General features: G+C 54.0%; 1 protein-coding gene across 1 annotated transcript in view; it reads left to right on the top strand.

The window, feature by feature from the left end:
• Nucleotides 1–16,062, top strand: part of SLC22A4 (solute carrier family 22 member 4) — a 56,791-nt gene that overhangs the window by 11,426 nt on the left and 29,303 nt on the right. Inside the window, exons 2-4 of the mRNA XM_075541522.1 lie at nt 6,056–6,159; nt 8,080–8,234; nt 14,981–15,152. Of these exons, the coding sequence (XP_075397637.1) occupies nt 6,056–6,159; nt 8,080–8,234; nt 14,981–15,152 (431 nt within the window). The remainder of the gene's footprint in view (nt 1–6,055; nt 6,160–8,079; nt 8,235–14,980; nt 15,153–16,062) is intronic.

Below are 16,062 nucleotides of genomic sequence, written 5' to 3' on the forward strand. Positions count from 1 at the left end.
CTCACCTGGTGGATCTTTCAGATCCCAATTAGATAAGTGACTCCAGGCACACAGGTAGCTCTTTTTAGACACTGTGATTGTTGCTTATCAGGGGGGAAAGGTGTAGAGGAATTAAGATGGGGGGTGGCAGTGGAAATATTTTCAAGTCATACATTGATTACGGGATTTGCATCTGGAATATATAAAGAGCACTTGAAACCCGAAAGAGACCAACCAACAACCGAATTACAACCTGGAGGTAGGAGAGGCACTGCTTCCAACTGCTTCTTATGACCTGAATTTCTGTTTCTTACAGTGGAGAATAACCTTGTGTTAGTCTGGGTTGACTAGAGAAAGAAATTCCTAGACACTCATATGTGTATAAGAAAGAGCTTTATATCAAAGAGCAATTGAATATTGAGAACACCCCTGCCCAGTCCAGATCAAGTCCATAAGTCTGATATCAGCCCATATATCTGATACCAATCTATAAATACCTCTTCAGACTCATGCAACACATGCAATGACACCAAATGCAGGAAGATCACAGGCCAGTGGGTAGAAAGTCTTGTGTATCCTGTGGCAGTGAAAGCATCTCAAAGCTGGTAGGGTCTCCACGTGGCTCCTCCAGCTCGATGTGTCTTGTCAGAAGGAAGAGGAAGCAGAGAAGCTGTGTTATCTGGCCTCCAATGAGCTTTTTATCTCTGTGGCGCCTCCAAATGAGGTCATCAAGCTGCAACCTGATTGGCAGGCTAGACTCCACCCCTTTTCAAGTTGACTGGAGATTATGTAACTACCACTAACCTCCATGGCTGGCTGCATGGAGCTTACTCTACTCTGGAATTTTGGTCTGTCTGAGACCCAGAGAATGGGGTGGGCACAGCCAGCTGGGCAGCATCAGCAGCCTGGCCTGCTTGGCCCAGCGGTCCTACATTTCACACTGCTCCTCCAAAGAGAGTCGTGTTTGGAAAGGACAGCTATTTATGAGACCACTGTTACTGTTATTAGTTTTTAATCCAGGACAGGTTTTCACGTGAAAACAGACTCTCAGGGCTGCCAGGGCTGGGAGCAGGAGAGAGGGAAGGAGAAGGCACAGGCTAGAGGACGGGCAGGTGAAGGGAAACAATATCCAAGAGGAGGAGGAGGCAAACGGTGGAGACACAGGCCACGGTGTCGGGAAGTCCGGTGAGTGGGTGAACATAAAATGGGTGGTCTGCTCTGTTAACAATAAAAAGCTAAAACCGCAGAAACAAAACCTACTGCCATCAGTTGGTTCGACTCATCACGGCCCTGTGAGACAGAGCAGAACTGTCCCATGTGGTTTCCGAGATGGTAACTTCCAGGTTAGCACCCCAACACTGACCCACTGTTTGGTCAGAACCCCTTTCTCCATGGGGCGCTGTGATTTTGAAAGTGTCTCCTTTGAATTTTCTTTCCAAAAAAAAGAAAGAAAGAGCACAGATTAAATGGGCATATTAGACACTGCCCTATTCTTTCTCTTTTAGGCTGTGTTCCTGTGACCTCCAGGCCATTTCTTCTCAGCCTTTGTTCCTGGCTCCGCCTCTAGCCAGCTTCTAAAAGTTGGAATGAATATGATAATGTCCCAGTTGTCTGCCAGCTTTTGGCGGGGGTGGGGGGTGGGGGGTGGGGGGGTGAGGGACGGGAGTGGGGTGGGATGTGAACAACTCTGAAGAAGAGGGGAGAACAGTTACACAACTAGAGGAGTGGACGCAAGGCCAGGAGATGGTACGTGTAGAATCTGTACTCTTGAACTGGTGTATATTTTGCTGTGTCCATTCTGAGTAACAACAAGATGATTAAGATTAGGGGTGGGGTGGGAGTCTCTGTTTTGGGAGTGTCCGTATTCTCAGTCTGAAAGTCTCTCTGCAGAGCCATGCCAGCTCACGTCTTGACGGGCTCTCTGCCATTGGTGTCCGAGTTGGCCCTCTGTAGAGACGAAGGAGCTTCAAAAAATTCATGGGAAAAAAAATCCCATGATCTTTTAATTCTACTTGTCCATGAACATTTTAAAGGCCCCCCACCATGTGCTTCTGTGTGCATGTGAGTACATGAGTGGACAGAGGCCCACAGGAAACTTCTGGACAGCAGGGAAGAGACTGTCTCCCCCTAGGCCTCCAGCAAACCAAGTGGAAGTACCTTGGGTCTGGCTAGTGGGGCCCAAGACCCTCTCCTCACACCTGAGGTAGACAGGGCCGGACCTCCTCCGGAGCAGCCCTTTGGAGGAAAAGGCCATTCTTCAAGCTGGAAGCTGGCTTACTCAACCCTCGACACCCCCACCCCCGTGGGCCCCAGGGGAACTTTGCCTGCCAATCCCATGTTCAATTACCAAGCCCCTCCCAAATGTCAAAGACTGCTTGGCCACAGTCATTCCCCAAGGGAGAGCACAGCTCTGGAGCCAACCAGGGCCAGCCCTGAGGAATGGCTTCCCTCCCCGACTGGGACTGAGCCTCTAAGGCACATGGTACCTGTGGAAATGACCGGTGCGCTGGCCCGTGGCCTCGGGCTCCATGGTTTCTATTGCAGGGATGGTCCGGAGAGGGAAAGGGTAGACCTCAGCCATGGGCAGCTGGCCCCGACCTCCCCCTTCCTAGTGCCCCAGATGAGCACTCTGACTCCAGTGACACCAAGCCTGACCCCTGGCTATCCGCTGCATGGCTATCCGACCTGTGCGGCTGCACTGGGCTGCCCACTGGACACAAGGCCCTGCTGCTGACATCTTGGAATCCTTGCTTAGTTTTGAACAGGAGTCCTGCCTCTCCGTTTGCACAAGGCTCTCAAACCAGGAGCCTGTCCTGCCCACTATCTTTGCTCACACAACGCCTGGCTCCACATCGGGCAGCCTTCCTCTTCTCTGTGCTCATGCCAGACCCTATCTTTCTCCGAGGCAAAGTCCTCAACCCCACCCCCGTCCCAAGGACAGCACGTGGCCTTTCGATGGACATGTCTGCCCTGCAGCAGATGGACTGACACTGATGGTTGCAAACAGATGGGTGAGTGTCTCGCCCGCAGGGTGAGACTTTCTTGGCTCTCTCCAAGGAGCCCTGGTGGTGCTGGAAACGAATCCCAGTGGCAGGGAATCTGCAGTGAAGGCAGTAGGTTTGGAATTGTGGCCCAAGGCTAGAGGCTTTGGTGGAGGTCTGAGCTCTCCAGTACCGGTTGTCATCCATCCATGGCATCTCAGGTCCCAGAGTACTGCCTCCTGGTGTCACATTGTGTGAAGAGGCGGCGGTTGTTAGGTGGTCAGCCCGGTTCTGACTCGCAGAACCAATAACACTGCTCAGCCCTGCACCATCCTCACGACCGGTGCCATATTTGAGTCCATTGTTGCCACTGCTGAGCCAATCCATCGCATTAAGGGTCTGCCTCCTCTTGCTGGCCCTCTTGTTGACCAGGCATGATCCTCTTGGTCCTTCATGTTATCAGGAAGTAGCTAAAGCACATGAGATGAAGTCTGGCCCTCTTCGCTTCTTATGGCACATGCTGGGGATACATCCCCTAAAACCGATGCGTCTATTTCTCTGAAAGTCCGTGGCATCTTCCCGCACCCCCGCACCCCCAAGATGCTGTCCACCTTATCAGTGCCTGGGAGGCGGTCCAAGCGTGGAGAAGAAGTGGGGAGGGGATGACATTGAATAAACACACGTTGCTCGGCTTTCAGACACGTGGTGGGATCCGGGCCTGAGTTCTGAGGCCATGCCTGTGGACTTGCTGTGCCCGAATCAAGTCGCAGACTTGGAGCCTTCGTTGGCTCTTTTGCCAGAGGACTGGTCGTGGGACTGCAGGGCCTCTAACACCCATGCCCCCGGGAGTCAGAGGCAGATCCCACCCTCTCTGCTGCAGTGTGAGCCAGTCCATTTTGGAGGTGGGCCCCCATTCATTCAGGGACGTTCTGAACAGAAGAGCACATGAACCTGGCCTTACAATTTGGGAAATCCACCCCGTGATTCTGGGGGAGGCAGCCCTCGCCTGGGCTCTGTCTGTAGCCTCGAGTTTATCCTGGGAGCACGCCTGAGGAGAAGACAGCCAAGCTCCTGGGCCAACTTCCCATGAGATGTTTCTGAATCGGCTTCTGTCTAGAAGCTGGGAACTGAAATGCCGGCCGAAACCCTCCTTGTATAGTTCTACCAGCAGGGACTTATTAGGGCTTCAACTTCCCATGGGCCCTGGCGACAGACAGACTTTAGAGGGAAGGAGGGTGCAGGCATGTGTGGGTGTGTCGCCTGTGGTCACCGTGAGACGCAGCCTCAGAAATCGGACTTATTGTGCCCAGGGCTGGGGTGTTGTTCAGGACATTTTCCTCCGCCCGTTGGGGCACGGTCATAGTTATGTAGCCTTGCTTCACACAAATACCACCCGGGGTGGCTTCAGATTTGTTTTTTTACATTTTTCAGGAAGCTCAAAGTCTCAATTCAGGGTGTGGCTCTGGGGGGAAGGTCTTACTTCAGCTCCTAGTGTCTGCCAGCCACCTCCGTGAGACATGTTCCTTTTTTCCGGGTGTGTGTGTGTGTGTCCACACTGTTTTTCAACAATTAGAAGTGATTAGACGGAAAACCGCACTTTCCTCGGACATGGCTTGATTCACAAAGCAAAGAGAACTCTGTTTCCAAGAGGGCTGCTCTGCAGGCGGGCGGGCGTCGCTGTTAGGGGCGGCCCTTTGTATCACAGGATGAAGCACCGCCCTGGCCCGCGCCATCCTCACCACTGTCCCTGCCTTTGAGCCCTTCGTTGTCCCTCGCTGCCAGTCCTTCTCATGCAGGGCCTCCCTCCTTTTCACTGGCCTTCCATTTTGTCCAGCCTAAGTACAGGGCCCAGGACTTCAATATCTATTTGGAGGACACAGTTCACCCCACCCCCCGCCAGGCTTGTGGTCCTTCGGAGGGCTGAGGGCAGGATGCTCAGAGCTGAATGTGGAGGCAGGCCAGCCCTTCGGCAGGCAGCCTGGGGGCCAGTCTTATCCCTGGTTAGCCCTTTCCCTCCCTTTACTTCCTGCTCATCCCGGTCCACTCGGCCTTTAAACTCTTCTGCCCAGGTCTTGATAAAAGCCTCTCTCGGCTGCAGAACAAGAGGTGATATAAATATGGGGATTCCGTTTAAATCTACCAACATGGTTAGGGCGTGAGGATCAGGGACTGAATCAATTTGTAAAGGCTGCGGATGTGTCCCTGCCACCACCACATGACACTGGTCTTGGGCAGGAAGAAAGGGGACTCGGTCATAGACTAGATTCTCTTGTTACAGAAGCAGCCACCCTTCCTGCAAACACTGACAGGCACCTGCAGATTTACTTACCGTCAGGGACTCCCCCTCGGGGAGGTTTCGGCAACAGGCCGGGAGATCTTCGCCTGAGTTGGCCCAAGTCCATTGAATCCCTCTTTGTCTGGATCCACCAGCCCAGGCTTGTTAGGGCTTTCAGTTTCCCAAGGGCCCTGGGGGGTGGGAGGTACACTCCACTGGGAAAGTTGGCAGGGGCGTGGCCTGGGGGGAGGGGGGTCGGGGGAGAAGCAGGGTGCAGGAGGGGAAGGTGGGAGCCCCAGACTTGATTCACGGTGTGAGTGGACCAGGGAGCACAGGGTTCTCTGGAGAGAAACTATAAGCACAGAGACCTCCGGACCACTTACCCTCTTCCACAAGGTACTGGGAACTTTGATTCCCAGACCAAGGACCCAAGCCTCCCACCTTGCCTCCCGGGATTTTCCAGCACCCTTCCACCATGCGGCGTTGACTGTGAAGTGCCAACAGCAGACACTGCTTTGAGAATATTGAAGGGGCCCACCAGTCATGCCCCAGCACTACTTCTTGCTCTGAGATGCAAACAGACCGATAGGCAATACCCTCCCGCTTTCAAGGAGGAAGCTGAGACTCTTGGGGGGCTGTGGCTTGCTCCAGGCCACTCGCCTCAGTAGAACCCCAAGTCACACCTCAGGTCTGTGCTGCTGGCACAAGGTGACAGTCTGGCACAGGGAGAGAGAGCCAGCCTGGCAGCCACTCGTGTTCCCTGGGACCCAGGCCAGGGCTGGAGGACTGGGCTCACCCTTCACCTTATCTTCCTTGGCAGTGGAACCTGGTTTGTGAGCATGACTGGAAGACACCCCTCACCACCTCCCTGTTCTTCTTAGGCGTGCTCTTCGGCTCCTTCGTGTCCGGGCAGCTGTCAGACAGGTAAGGTGGCTTCCAGGGAGGGAACATGGGCTTGCGTGAGCCCCTTGTCCGTTCCTGGCTTGGCTGAGAGTTGGGGCTGCTGAATTCATTGCGTTTCTATACAGGAAAGAAGGTGGGGCCTCCGGCCACAGGGTCAGTGATGGGAGGAGCTGTGATGTCTTGTTCACCCGCCCTCTGCCTATCTGGCCTGGGCCTTCTTACCCATGTTTGTCCAGTTCACCAGGGGCTTTGGCTAGGGGTAGTGAGTGGGTAGTGCCCCACCCGGCACTCCCCGTGCTGGATAGCAGAGGCTTTATCTCCAAACCCCTCAAAGCACACGCTGCTGCTCCTTCCACCCCACCTCACACACGTCAACCAAGGACGACCAATTCTCTGGAACAATCTGCTCAGAAACTATAACCACAGACCATGGCCCCACCCCCACCCCCATCCACCTGCCCATTTAGCCCTAGGTCCACTTAATCTCCCCAGCCCATCTCTTTGAGAATTTCAGGGCGGGGTGGGTAACGTGTGCTATGTCGACACACCGTCCATAAGCCAGAGGTAGGGCCAGGCAGCAAGTCCTGACGGTGTACCTCTTTGCTGGGGGCCGCGCCCCTGGTTAGTCATGGGGACCACAGACCTGACTCGGGTTGGTCCTGGGACGCAGAGTGCTGAGTCTGGGGAAAGATAGCATCACAGCCCCAGGGGTGTGTCTCCACTGGTCCTCCTTGCATGTTAGGCGGTGGCCAGGACGAGGTGTGAGTGGCCGCCGACACCCAGGGATCACCCTCACATCTTCTGATAGGCCGGGCAGAGGGGTGTCAAATGGCAGTCGTGGGAAGTGGCTAGCCTTCCCCCAGCTACACAGCCCGATACAACTGGACCCCAGAAGCTGAAGGTTGGATTTAGGAAACCGGGCAGGAAGCTGTTCCCCTCACCTATGGGCTCCATCTCACCATTGGCCACTACCAGAATGCTAACTTGCCACTCACAGCACCTGCAGGAGAACTAAAGGATGCTGTTGAATGCTATGTCTGTGCATAAAGCACGATTCACCATGTCGGTTACTGTGTTGGTCTGGGTAGACAAGAGAAACAAAATCACAGACACTCACCTGTGTATAAGAGCGTTTTATATAAAAGAGCAATTGTATATTGAGAAAACACCCCGGCCCAGTCCAGATCAAGTCCATAAGTCCGATATTAGCCCAAATGTCAATTTTAGCCCATAAATTCCTCTTTAGACTCACGCAACACATACAATGACTCAGAATGCAAGAAGATCATAAGCCAGTGGGTGAAAAGTCTTGTGGATCCAGTGGTGGTGGGAGCATCTCAGTGCTGGCGTGGATCTCCACGTGGCTCCTCCAGCTCCAAGGCTCTGGCTGCCATCAGCCGGTTCTCCATGTGGCTTGTCAACAGGAATGTCTCGCAGGGAGTGTGTGAGTGTCCTGCCTTCAGCGAGCTATTTATCTCCCAAGAGCTATTTAGCGCCTCCCAATGAGCTCAGCACGCTGTGACCACACCAAATTATGTAACTACCACAGTTAATTATTAAAGTCATCTGACATTAGGAAATTAAAAAAAAAATCCCAAGGCCCAAATCGCATCCCAGACACAACAGACTGTGTGGCTGTGGGCGGGCTCTCCAAGTGACTGCCAATGCACTGAAGGTTGAAAGCCCCTGACCCAGGCAGGCTCTTGGGCCGGGACTCATGGCATCCCCACAGTGCTGATGTCAGCAGCACCTGCGAGCTGTAGGGGGCTGAGGGGGGTGGTCTCCATTCCCGAAATGTGAAGGCAGTAGCTGCCTGTGACTTATTCTGAAGGGTAGAAGCTGGGAGGACGTGGCCCTGAGAAAATGAGTGCGTGCCCCGAGCAACAGCACGACTGTCACCCCGGGTGTGTGCCATGCTTTGTGTTGTGCTGTGTTCTGCAGGTTTGGCAGGAAGAGCATCCTCTTCAGCACCATGGCCGTGCAGACTGGCTTCAGCTTCCTGCAGATTTTCTCCGTCAACTGGGAGATGTTCACTGTGCTGTTTGTCATCGTGGGCATGGGCCAGATCTCCAACTATGTGGTGGCCTTCATACTAGGTAGGCACAGCTTCCGACACCCCGGGATCCTCTCTCCAAACCTCTGAGAGTCCGGAGAGCAGGGACAATGGGAGCCCAGGAAGTGCTTTCGTTCCGCACAGATGGGACTCCACCGAGCACTGTGTTTCCCAACGTGACGTCCACGCACGTCCATGTGTGTTGGGAAGGTGGCTGTCTGGGTGGGTTCTTTCATGCAGAGCACCTGATAGTTGATCTGCTGGCCTGGCATGTCACGGGAAGAGCTAAAGCCAGTCGAACTCGGCCACACCATCACTGAGACACATTCTTGGGGGCCTGGGGTGTGCAGGGAGCACAGAGGAAGGGATGTTGGCAGAGAGACAGCTCTCAGCTGTCTTTGATCTGAGCCCTGAAGGCTCAAGGCTTCTCCCTGCTGGGACTGGGCAAAAGGGTGTTCCTGGGACTTGAGGGAGCTGAAGAGGCCCCTGCTGGTAGGAGGGTTTCAGTGCCCCGCTCACCATTGTTGGCCAGATTTGGCCTCACCCAGAATCCAAGGCTGCTCCCAGGCATATCAGCTGCTTACAGAAGCAGCCTCACTGCATCGATACTGGTCTTGTCTCTGGGCAGCTGCCTCGCCTCTAGAATATCAGGCTGCATGAGGGGGAAGCTTACAAGGCTCCCAGGACCCACCTCTGCCTTTCCTGTGAGGCAGTAAGGTGAGCTCATTGCAAAAGTATTCACCAACATGCTTCCTCGCTGGCTCGGCGCTGTCCCCATTTGTGCCACTGTCACAGTGTCATGAGTAGAAAGAAATCTTGCCTCCAAAGCTGGCCCCAATTTTGATGGTGCTGCGCCCTTACAAGAGGCTGGGTGAGTTTGGAGAGGCCGTGTTTCTTTAGTTAAAGATGGGTACACCCCCTGTAAGGTGGCCAAGGTGGAATCGTTCAAATTCCACTCCTTTAATCATTTGTGGAGAACCCCCTGCCCTGGGTCGAGCCGCCCGTCTCCCTGGGAGGAGGCCGAGCATGTTGAAGCCACATGGTCCCCGCAGATAGCACGCTCGCCAGCAGGCCCAGCAGAGGGGGTGGTGTGGGCGAGGCTTTCTCCTCCCAGCTAAGGGAGGAGGGGAGCAAGAAGTTCATAAAGAATTCCGAGTAGTGGGACTGGACAATTGGCGGTCAGAGGCATTTAGGACAAGTTGCAACCTCCTAATGCCCACGGCCCTCGGAACACAGAACTCTTGGGGCACAGCAAAGCCTGGTTTCTTACATTCGAAACCTCCCAGAATCCATTTTCTTGTGGTGAACCCCAGAGAGTGTGTGGCTCTGCTCGGTCAAGGCACTTACCTGAAAGGCCTCCCCAAAACTGAGGAGGCTGTCAGAGGCCAGCAGACCCATTTCCACAGGAGGACTTGCAGGCTCATCTGTCATGCCAGGGCTGGGATTGGTGCTAAAGCCAGAGAAGCCCTGTTTATTGGGGCTGGAAGCAAGGCGGGGTCCACGCCATTCCGAATGGCCAGCAGGACCTGCCCTTATGGTGCTATAGGGGGCTTCTGGGGCTGTGAGCCCTCCCCTGTGTGAGTGGAGACCGCAGGGACTCCTGCCACCCACACCCTCCTGTTCCCATGCGTGTTGATCCACATGCCCTGCTGAGGCGGCGAAGGGGCCAGCGGAAAGGGGGGCCATTATTTGAAAGCGTCAATGCCTGGATCAGCCCGGCTGGCTCTCGGGGCGCCACTGCTGCTCCTGATCAGGGACCAGGCCAGTTGTGGCACTGCGCTCCCAGTCCTCTGCCCTGACGTTTTTACATGGACCGTGCTTGACAGAAAATTGCCGATGTTTGTGTTCCAGTGTGAGACTGTTGGGTTCTGTCTCAAAATTCGGACTTCAGTTCCCGCAGGGCAACAGCGTGCCCTGGTGTTTCAGGGAGGAAATGGCCGGATCCTGCTTCCTTTGACCAAAATAAACTGATGCTTGGGGGGAGGTGTCTGCAAGCTTTCTTTTTTTCTCCCCCCCCCCCATAGGAAAGTGCACAGATGACAAAACATGACGTAAGATGGAATATGCAAAACGGATTGCCACTAAATGGCATGATGAACATGCTTTGCTTCTTAGAAAGTGTCATTTTCATCCCTTGCAAAAGGGTAGTGGGGAGATGAGTCACTCAGGGTTCAGTGTAGCAACAATGAAACTCAAAACCTTCCTCTAGTTCTTGAACGCTTCCTCCAATTATCATGACCCCAATTTTACCTTGCGAACCTGGTTAGACCAGAGGATGTATAGTGGTGCAGTAGGGACCTGGAAACACAGGGAATCTAGGATGGATAAACCCCTCAGGACCAGCGGTGAGAGTGGCGACACCAGGAGGGAAGGGGGTGTAGAAAGGGAGAACCGGTCTTGGGGATCTGTGTGTAACCTCCTCAATGGGAAGGTGGGTGAGGGGAGACGCCGGGCAGTGTAAGATAAGATAAAATAATAATTTATAAACTATTAAGGGTTCAGGGGGGAGGGGGGAACAGGGAAGGGGGGAGGGGAAAAAAGGAAACCGAGCTGATTCCAGGAACCCAAGTAGAAGGTGAATTTTGAGAATGACGAGGGCAAAAAATGTATAAGGGTGCTTTACTCAATTGATGTATGTATGGCTTGTGATAAGAGTTGTATGAGCCCCAACAAAAAGATTTATTAAATTTAAAAAAAGAAAGTATCATTTTAATTCATTAATTAATATTATTAAAAGATCATTTTATTTGAGGCTCTTACAGATCTTATAACAACCCCTACATCAATTGTACCAGGCATATTTACACATATGTTGCCATCATTCTTTTCTAGACATTTCCTTTCTATCGAGCCCTTGGGATCAGCTCCTCGTTTTTTCCCTCCTTCCCCTCCCCACCCTTGTGTAGGTGCCATTTTTAGGAAAGAGTTTTAATGACGTCACCTCCCATTTAAAAAATGAAACCTTTCTTAGTTCTTTACTTCATTATAGCTTTTTTAATAGCACGTGTCACGTGCTGTCAGGAGAGGCCAGTCCCTGGAGAGGGACACCATGCTTGGTGGAGCAGAGGGGCCCGGGGGAAGGGGCCAGGCCCCTGGAGAGGTGCTGACCGCAGGCTGCGACAGTGGGCTGGGGCAGCGCCATCACTGTGGCATAGCACCGGGCAGAGTTTGGTCTCCTGAATCACTGGTTCGCTGGTTTTCATGGCCGAGTGGCAGTCTGTCATGTGGGTGTAGTATGTTTGGTTCATCTCCTCCTCAGCTGATGAACATCCGGTTGTTTCTCCTCTTTGGCTACTACAGGGATGCAGGGACTTGGGGCCCACCATGCAGCTGTGAGCTTCCACGGCCGGGCTTTTGTTTGGGCGCCTGTGTCCAGGTCTCAGTGTCACACCTAGGAGTGGAACCGTTAGGTCACAGTAACTCTGCTGAACTCGAGAGACAGGCCGGCTGGTTTGCACAGCAAGTAGCTGTGTTTTCCCCTCTTCCCCAAGGCATGACTTCTTATTTTCCCTGCGAGTTTGCCTTCCCAAACACCCGCTGCTGTCGCGTGAAGTCCAGCTCATAGAGGACCGGGTAGAGCGGCCTCCTCTTTCCCCCATGGAGCCATGGTGGATGCCGATGGCCAGCCTATTGGTGAGCGGCCCGATTTGACTGTGACGCTGACGTAGTCTGTCTGTGTGGACACACACTGCGCCTCAGTGGGCGTGTCACCACAGTGCTCACCCAGGCACCCCAGGAAGGAGGACTCACACAGGAAGAGACTGACTTTCAGCCCAATGATAGGCCTAGAAGCTAAGCGGTAACCCCAGGGACGTATGCCCGCCTTCGAAGTCAGCCACACAGGTCAAAGGGCCAGGAAAGGAGGACAAAGGGGAAGTGAGGAGAGTGCTCTGACAGTGTGGTGACAGTCAGTGGCACAAAATAAAATCAACGTGTGGGGATTCTTGAATGGAAAAACCGGTTTGTTTGGTAAACTTTCACTTGAATCATAAAATAAACAACCCCCCAACCCCCCACAAGACTGCACTTCCTCAAAGTGATGCTCGCAGCAAGTCAACATCCAGGCGCCCAGGCTCCCTGGGGCACCCCCGCCAGTGCCTCCCCCACCTGGTTCCACGCCACATCCTGGCCACTGCACCCCAGGCTGGCTCCTTGGGCTGGCTCTGCTGCAGGGCTCCGGTGGCCTGGTGCAAAGGGCCTCGTCACTGCTTGCACTGACGACCAAAGACAAGCCCTGTTCTCCCGCGGAAGTGAGCCTGGCCCGCGGGGCGACATTACCCACATGAACGGGTGGCAGGTGGGGAGCAAACCCTTCCAGAGCTGATGTAGACTGAGCTGACCCGGACATGTTCCCGGTTCAGAGTGACGCTTCAAGAGGACACTCGGAGGTCTCACCAGCCTGGGACCAACTGGAGCCAAGTGCAAAAGGCTGGGACGGGCAGAGCCAGGAGGCACCGCTGTCCTCTGTCTCGGTGCCAGATGTGTACGCGGACGCGGCCACAAAAGGTCTGCTTTGGGCTGAAGAACCAGGACTCGTGCTTTTCCTCAGAGCAGCCTGGGTGGCCGGTAGTTGGTTCAAGGACCCTCCCAGGAAGAGAAAAAAACCCAAACCTCACTTCTAGAGGAGGATAGGTCTCGCCTGTTTCCTGTACATGACGTTGCCATTAGAATCTCCGTCCAAGGACCGCTGTAGGGCCAAGGCTTTGGGGGAGGTTCTTCCCCATGGAAGGTACCAGGCATCTATAGGTCAAACAGCCAGCTTGAATCCTGACTACACCATGATTCAATCCAGAACCGCCCCCTGTGAATTTCTGAGACGGTACCTCTTTATGGAAATAGGAAGCCTCATCTTTCCCCCACAGAGCAGCTGGTGGTTTCAGACTACTGATCTTGTGATCAGCAGCCCAGTGAGTAACCCATTACGCCACCAGGTCCCCTCGCTTATTATCTGGCCTTAGGCCATTTACTTTAACATTTAAAAAAAGATTTTAACTGTTGTGTGTAAACTAGGAATGATAAGATTCCTTATATAATTGTTCTGGCGATTTCAGAGAAATCATGTATGAAAATGGCCCTTTGAGCCTGCCTTAAGGAGCTTTCTCAAAATGACACTGGCTGTGAAGATGGTGGTGGTGTTTAAGGAAAGACGGGGGTCTAAAAGCCAGAGTGCCAGAAGCAGTGCTAACGAGGCTCTCTGGGTTCATGCCACCCCTGCAATTCCCCAGGAAGGCAGAGAGGAAGCCAGCCCCACAGGGCCTCCATCCTCCCCAAAGTTAGGACCCCTCTGTTCTGGTGTGAGGCACAGGCTTCGAGAGGAAGCCCAAGGGCGTGACTTCTCTGTCTTCTCTTACCAAGGAGGCACAGGGACCTCCCTTGGCTCAGTTCTTGGCCGCTTCACCCCGAGGCTCCCCTGTCCATTCCCATGCCGTGGTAATCACAGCCAAAGGGCTCAGAAGCCAGGGCCTGGGGATGGAGTACGTGGTCTAGAATAGTAGGGAGATCGTGAGTGGGGTCAGAACAGCAGCCAAGGAAAAGAGCCCTCAAACCTGTTACCATCTATGCTGACTCCTAGTGAACCTATAGGACAAGGAGAACTGTCCCATAGGGCTTCCAAAGCTGACATCTTCATGGGTTCCAGCCGAGGCGGTGATGTGAAGCCAGCTGAAGTGGTCACTTTGATAGGTCTCTGAAATCAACCCTTAGACTCTGGGCCTGTGTCCAGGCCATCAGCCTGCTCGAATCATATCATCAAGACTGACCACAATCCCTCCTGAAAGCCAGGCACGGATGACCGTGGAGTGATCTGCGTCCTGTTTTCTAGGCTGCTGCTTCTCCAGATCCCAAACAAAAGGCACAACCTCGCCCCTGTTCCAGGGTGGAGGGCCAAGAAAGGAGCCGGCGGAACGTCCTGATGCTCAGTGCCACTCAACAAGGAGCTCATTCCTGGCCTCTAACATCTCAAGCCAGGAGCTCCAACCTCTCTGAACCAAGGGGACCCAGTGCGGCAGGAGAGCCCAGTGCCTACGGTTCCCCCCACCCCCCACCCCACACAAATGAGCAGTTTTGCGGTGTTCAGGGAAAGCTCCCCTGAGTTCCTGGGTGCCTGCGGCTCCTGGCCAGCTCCACCGCTGCCCTCTGCTGGCCCGCCTGGACAATGATCGCCTGAGGGCCGGTCTCCAAGCACCTTGGGGCTGCAGACACATTCAGTCCTGGTTTGCTGGGCGCCTGCTCTGTGCACCCCAGGCCTACCTAGTTCCTATGTGTAATTCTCCCGAGCTCAAGGGAGAGGAAGGGTGTCTGTCTGTCATTACAAGGTCTCAGAAACCGAACTTTCCACTGTTTCCCAGTGGACCGATGGCTGTTTGTACAGCTGAGGATTGTGGAGAAAGCCAAAAAGGACCGTGACCCACGCAGCCCCATTCACAACAGCCACTGCCCGCCTCCTCTCTGCGCCTCAGGCTGGGCCATGGATCTTGGAACTCCGGCCTTCCCCGAAGAGATCCCTCTGGGCCCGGCGGATATCTAAAGCATGGGCTTCCCTCTCAGAAACAAACCTAGGACTCCTGTAAAACCTCACCCCAGGACCCTTCCTTTTCTCAGGTGCTGAGTCTTGACTCACTTGCCACCTTCCTCCCCCTGAGCCCCCCGCCCCGCACCCCTTGCGCTCGGAGTCGTGAGGCCGATGATGCCTTTTCCTGTTTCCTAAGTGGGTACAGTTTGAGGTAATAATGTGGAACGCGATCATGAAGTGAGCGAAACATGCTAATACTCCTCCCTTGTTTTGAACAGGAACAGAAATTCTTGGCAAGTCAGTTCGTATTCTGTTCTCCACGTTAGGAGTGTGCGTATTCTTTGCAGTCGGCTACATGCTGCTGCCGCTGTTTGCTTACTTCATCCGAGACTGGCGGATGCTGCTGCTGGCGCTGACGGTGCCGGGGGTGCTGTGCGTCCCGCTGTGGTGGTGAGTGCGAATGATCCCACACAGGCCCTCGCTGCCGGCCAGCTCACCTGGGGCCCAGAGCCCGGGGCTGACCCCAGCGTGGGCTTCCCATCTCCACCGGGACTTGTTGCGGCCAGGGTCCTTGGAGCCCAAAGAGCTTTTGCCTGGTTCCGGGAGGGCCTGTGCCCTGGGATTTGACTCTCCATGGCCTGTTCTCGGGACACCCAGTGCCCGCCTAGACACCCCCTTCCTCTTTCTGAAGGAAGCTGGCGGGGGGTGGGGGTGGTGCGTGGAGATGGTATTGTTGGCCTGCGTTGTCTTCAGCTTCACCCTCCGCTCTTTCGACACGTCTTTCCCTCTCGGGGGCGTCTTGTTCTCCTTATGATTCCAAACTAATGTGATTTCCTCACGCTTCCCAGTCACGTTAGGTGTGCCTTGAGGAGCCACAGAAAGACTTTTGCGCAATGAGTTGTTAGGGGAATGCACTGTCTCTTCACCCGCAGTCCCCGACTCAGTTTTGATGTGTCAAGTTATGGGACTAGCATGAGAGTCTGGAGATGTTGGTACCTTTATCTGGGAGATTCAGGTAAGAGAAAAAAGCAATAATGTCCTAGCCGTAGCCCCTTTGGGGGAAGGTCTCCCTTTTCTTTTCTTCCCTTCTTCTTTTTTTAATGTAAGCAAGAGAAAGGGGGAATCTCTCCATTGGTAAGCCTGATTCCTTATTTTTATTTGGGGCTTGGCTTTATGATGTCAGAAGCACCTCTTTCAGCAGTACAGCCTCACGGAGCTGCTCCACCTCCCTCTGCTTGTCTACAATGCAAGGCCCTTCGGCCACTTTTGTAGAACACAGTTTGGACCAGAGCTCATGGTTGCCCTGTCCTTTAAGTTACATCCTGCCTGGAAATTGCCAGGCAGCTATGACATAGCCCTG

The sequence above is a fragment of the Tenrec ecaudatus genome, chromosome 2, assembly GCF_050624435.1.
Source record: "Tenrec ecaudatus isolate mTenEca1 chromosome 2, mTenEca1.hap1, whole genome shotgun sequence".
NCBI lineage: Eukaryota > Metazoa > Chordata > Mammalia > Afrosoricida > Tenrecidae > Tenrec > Tenrec ecaudatus.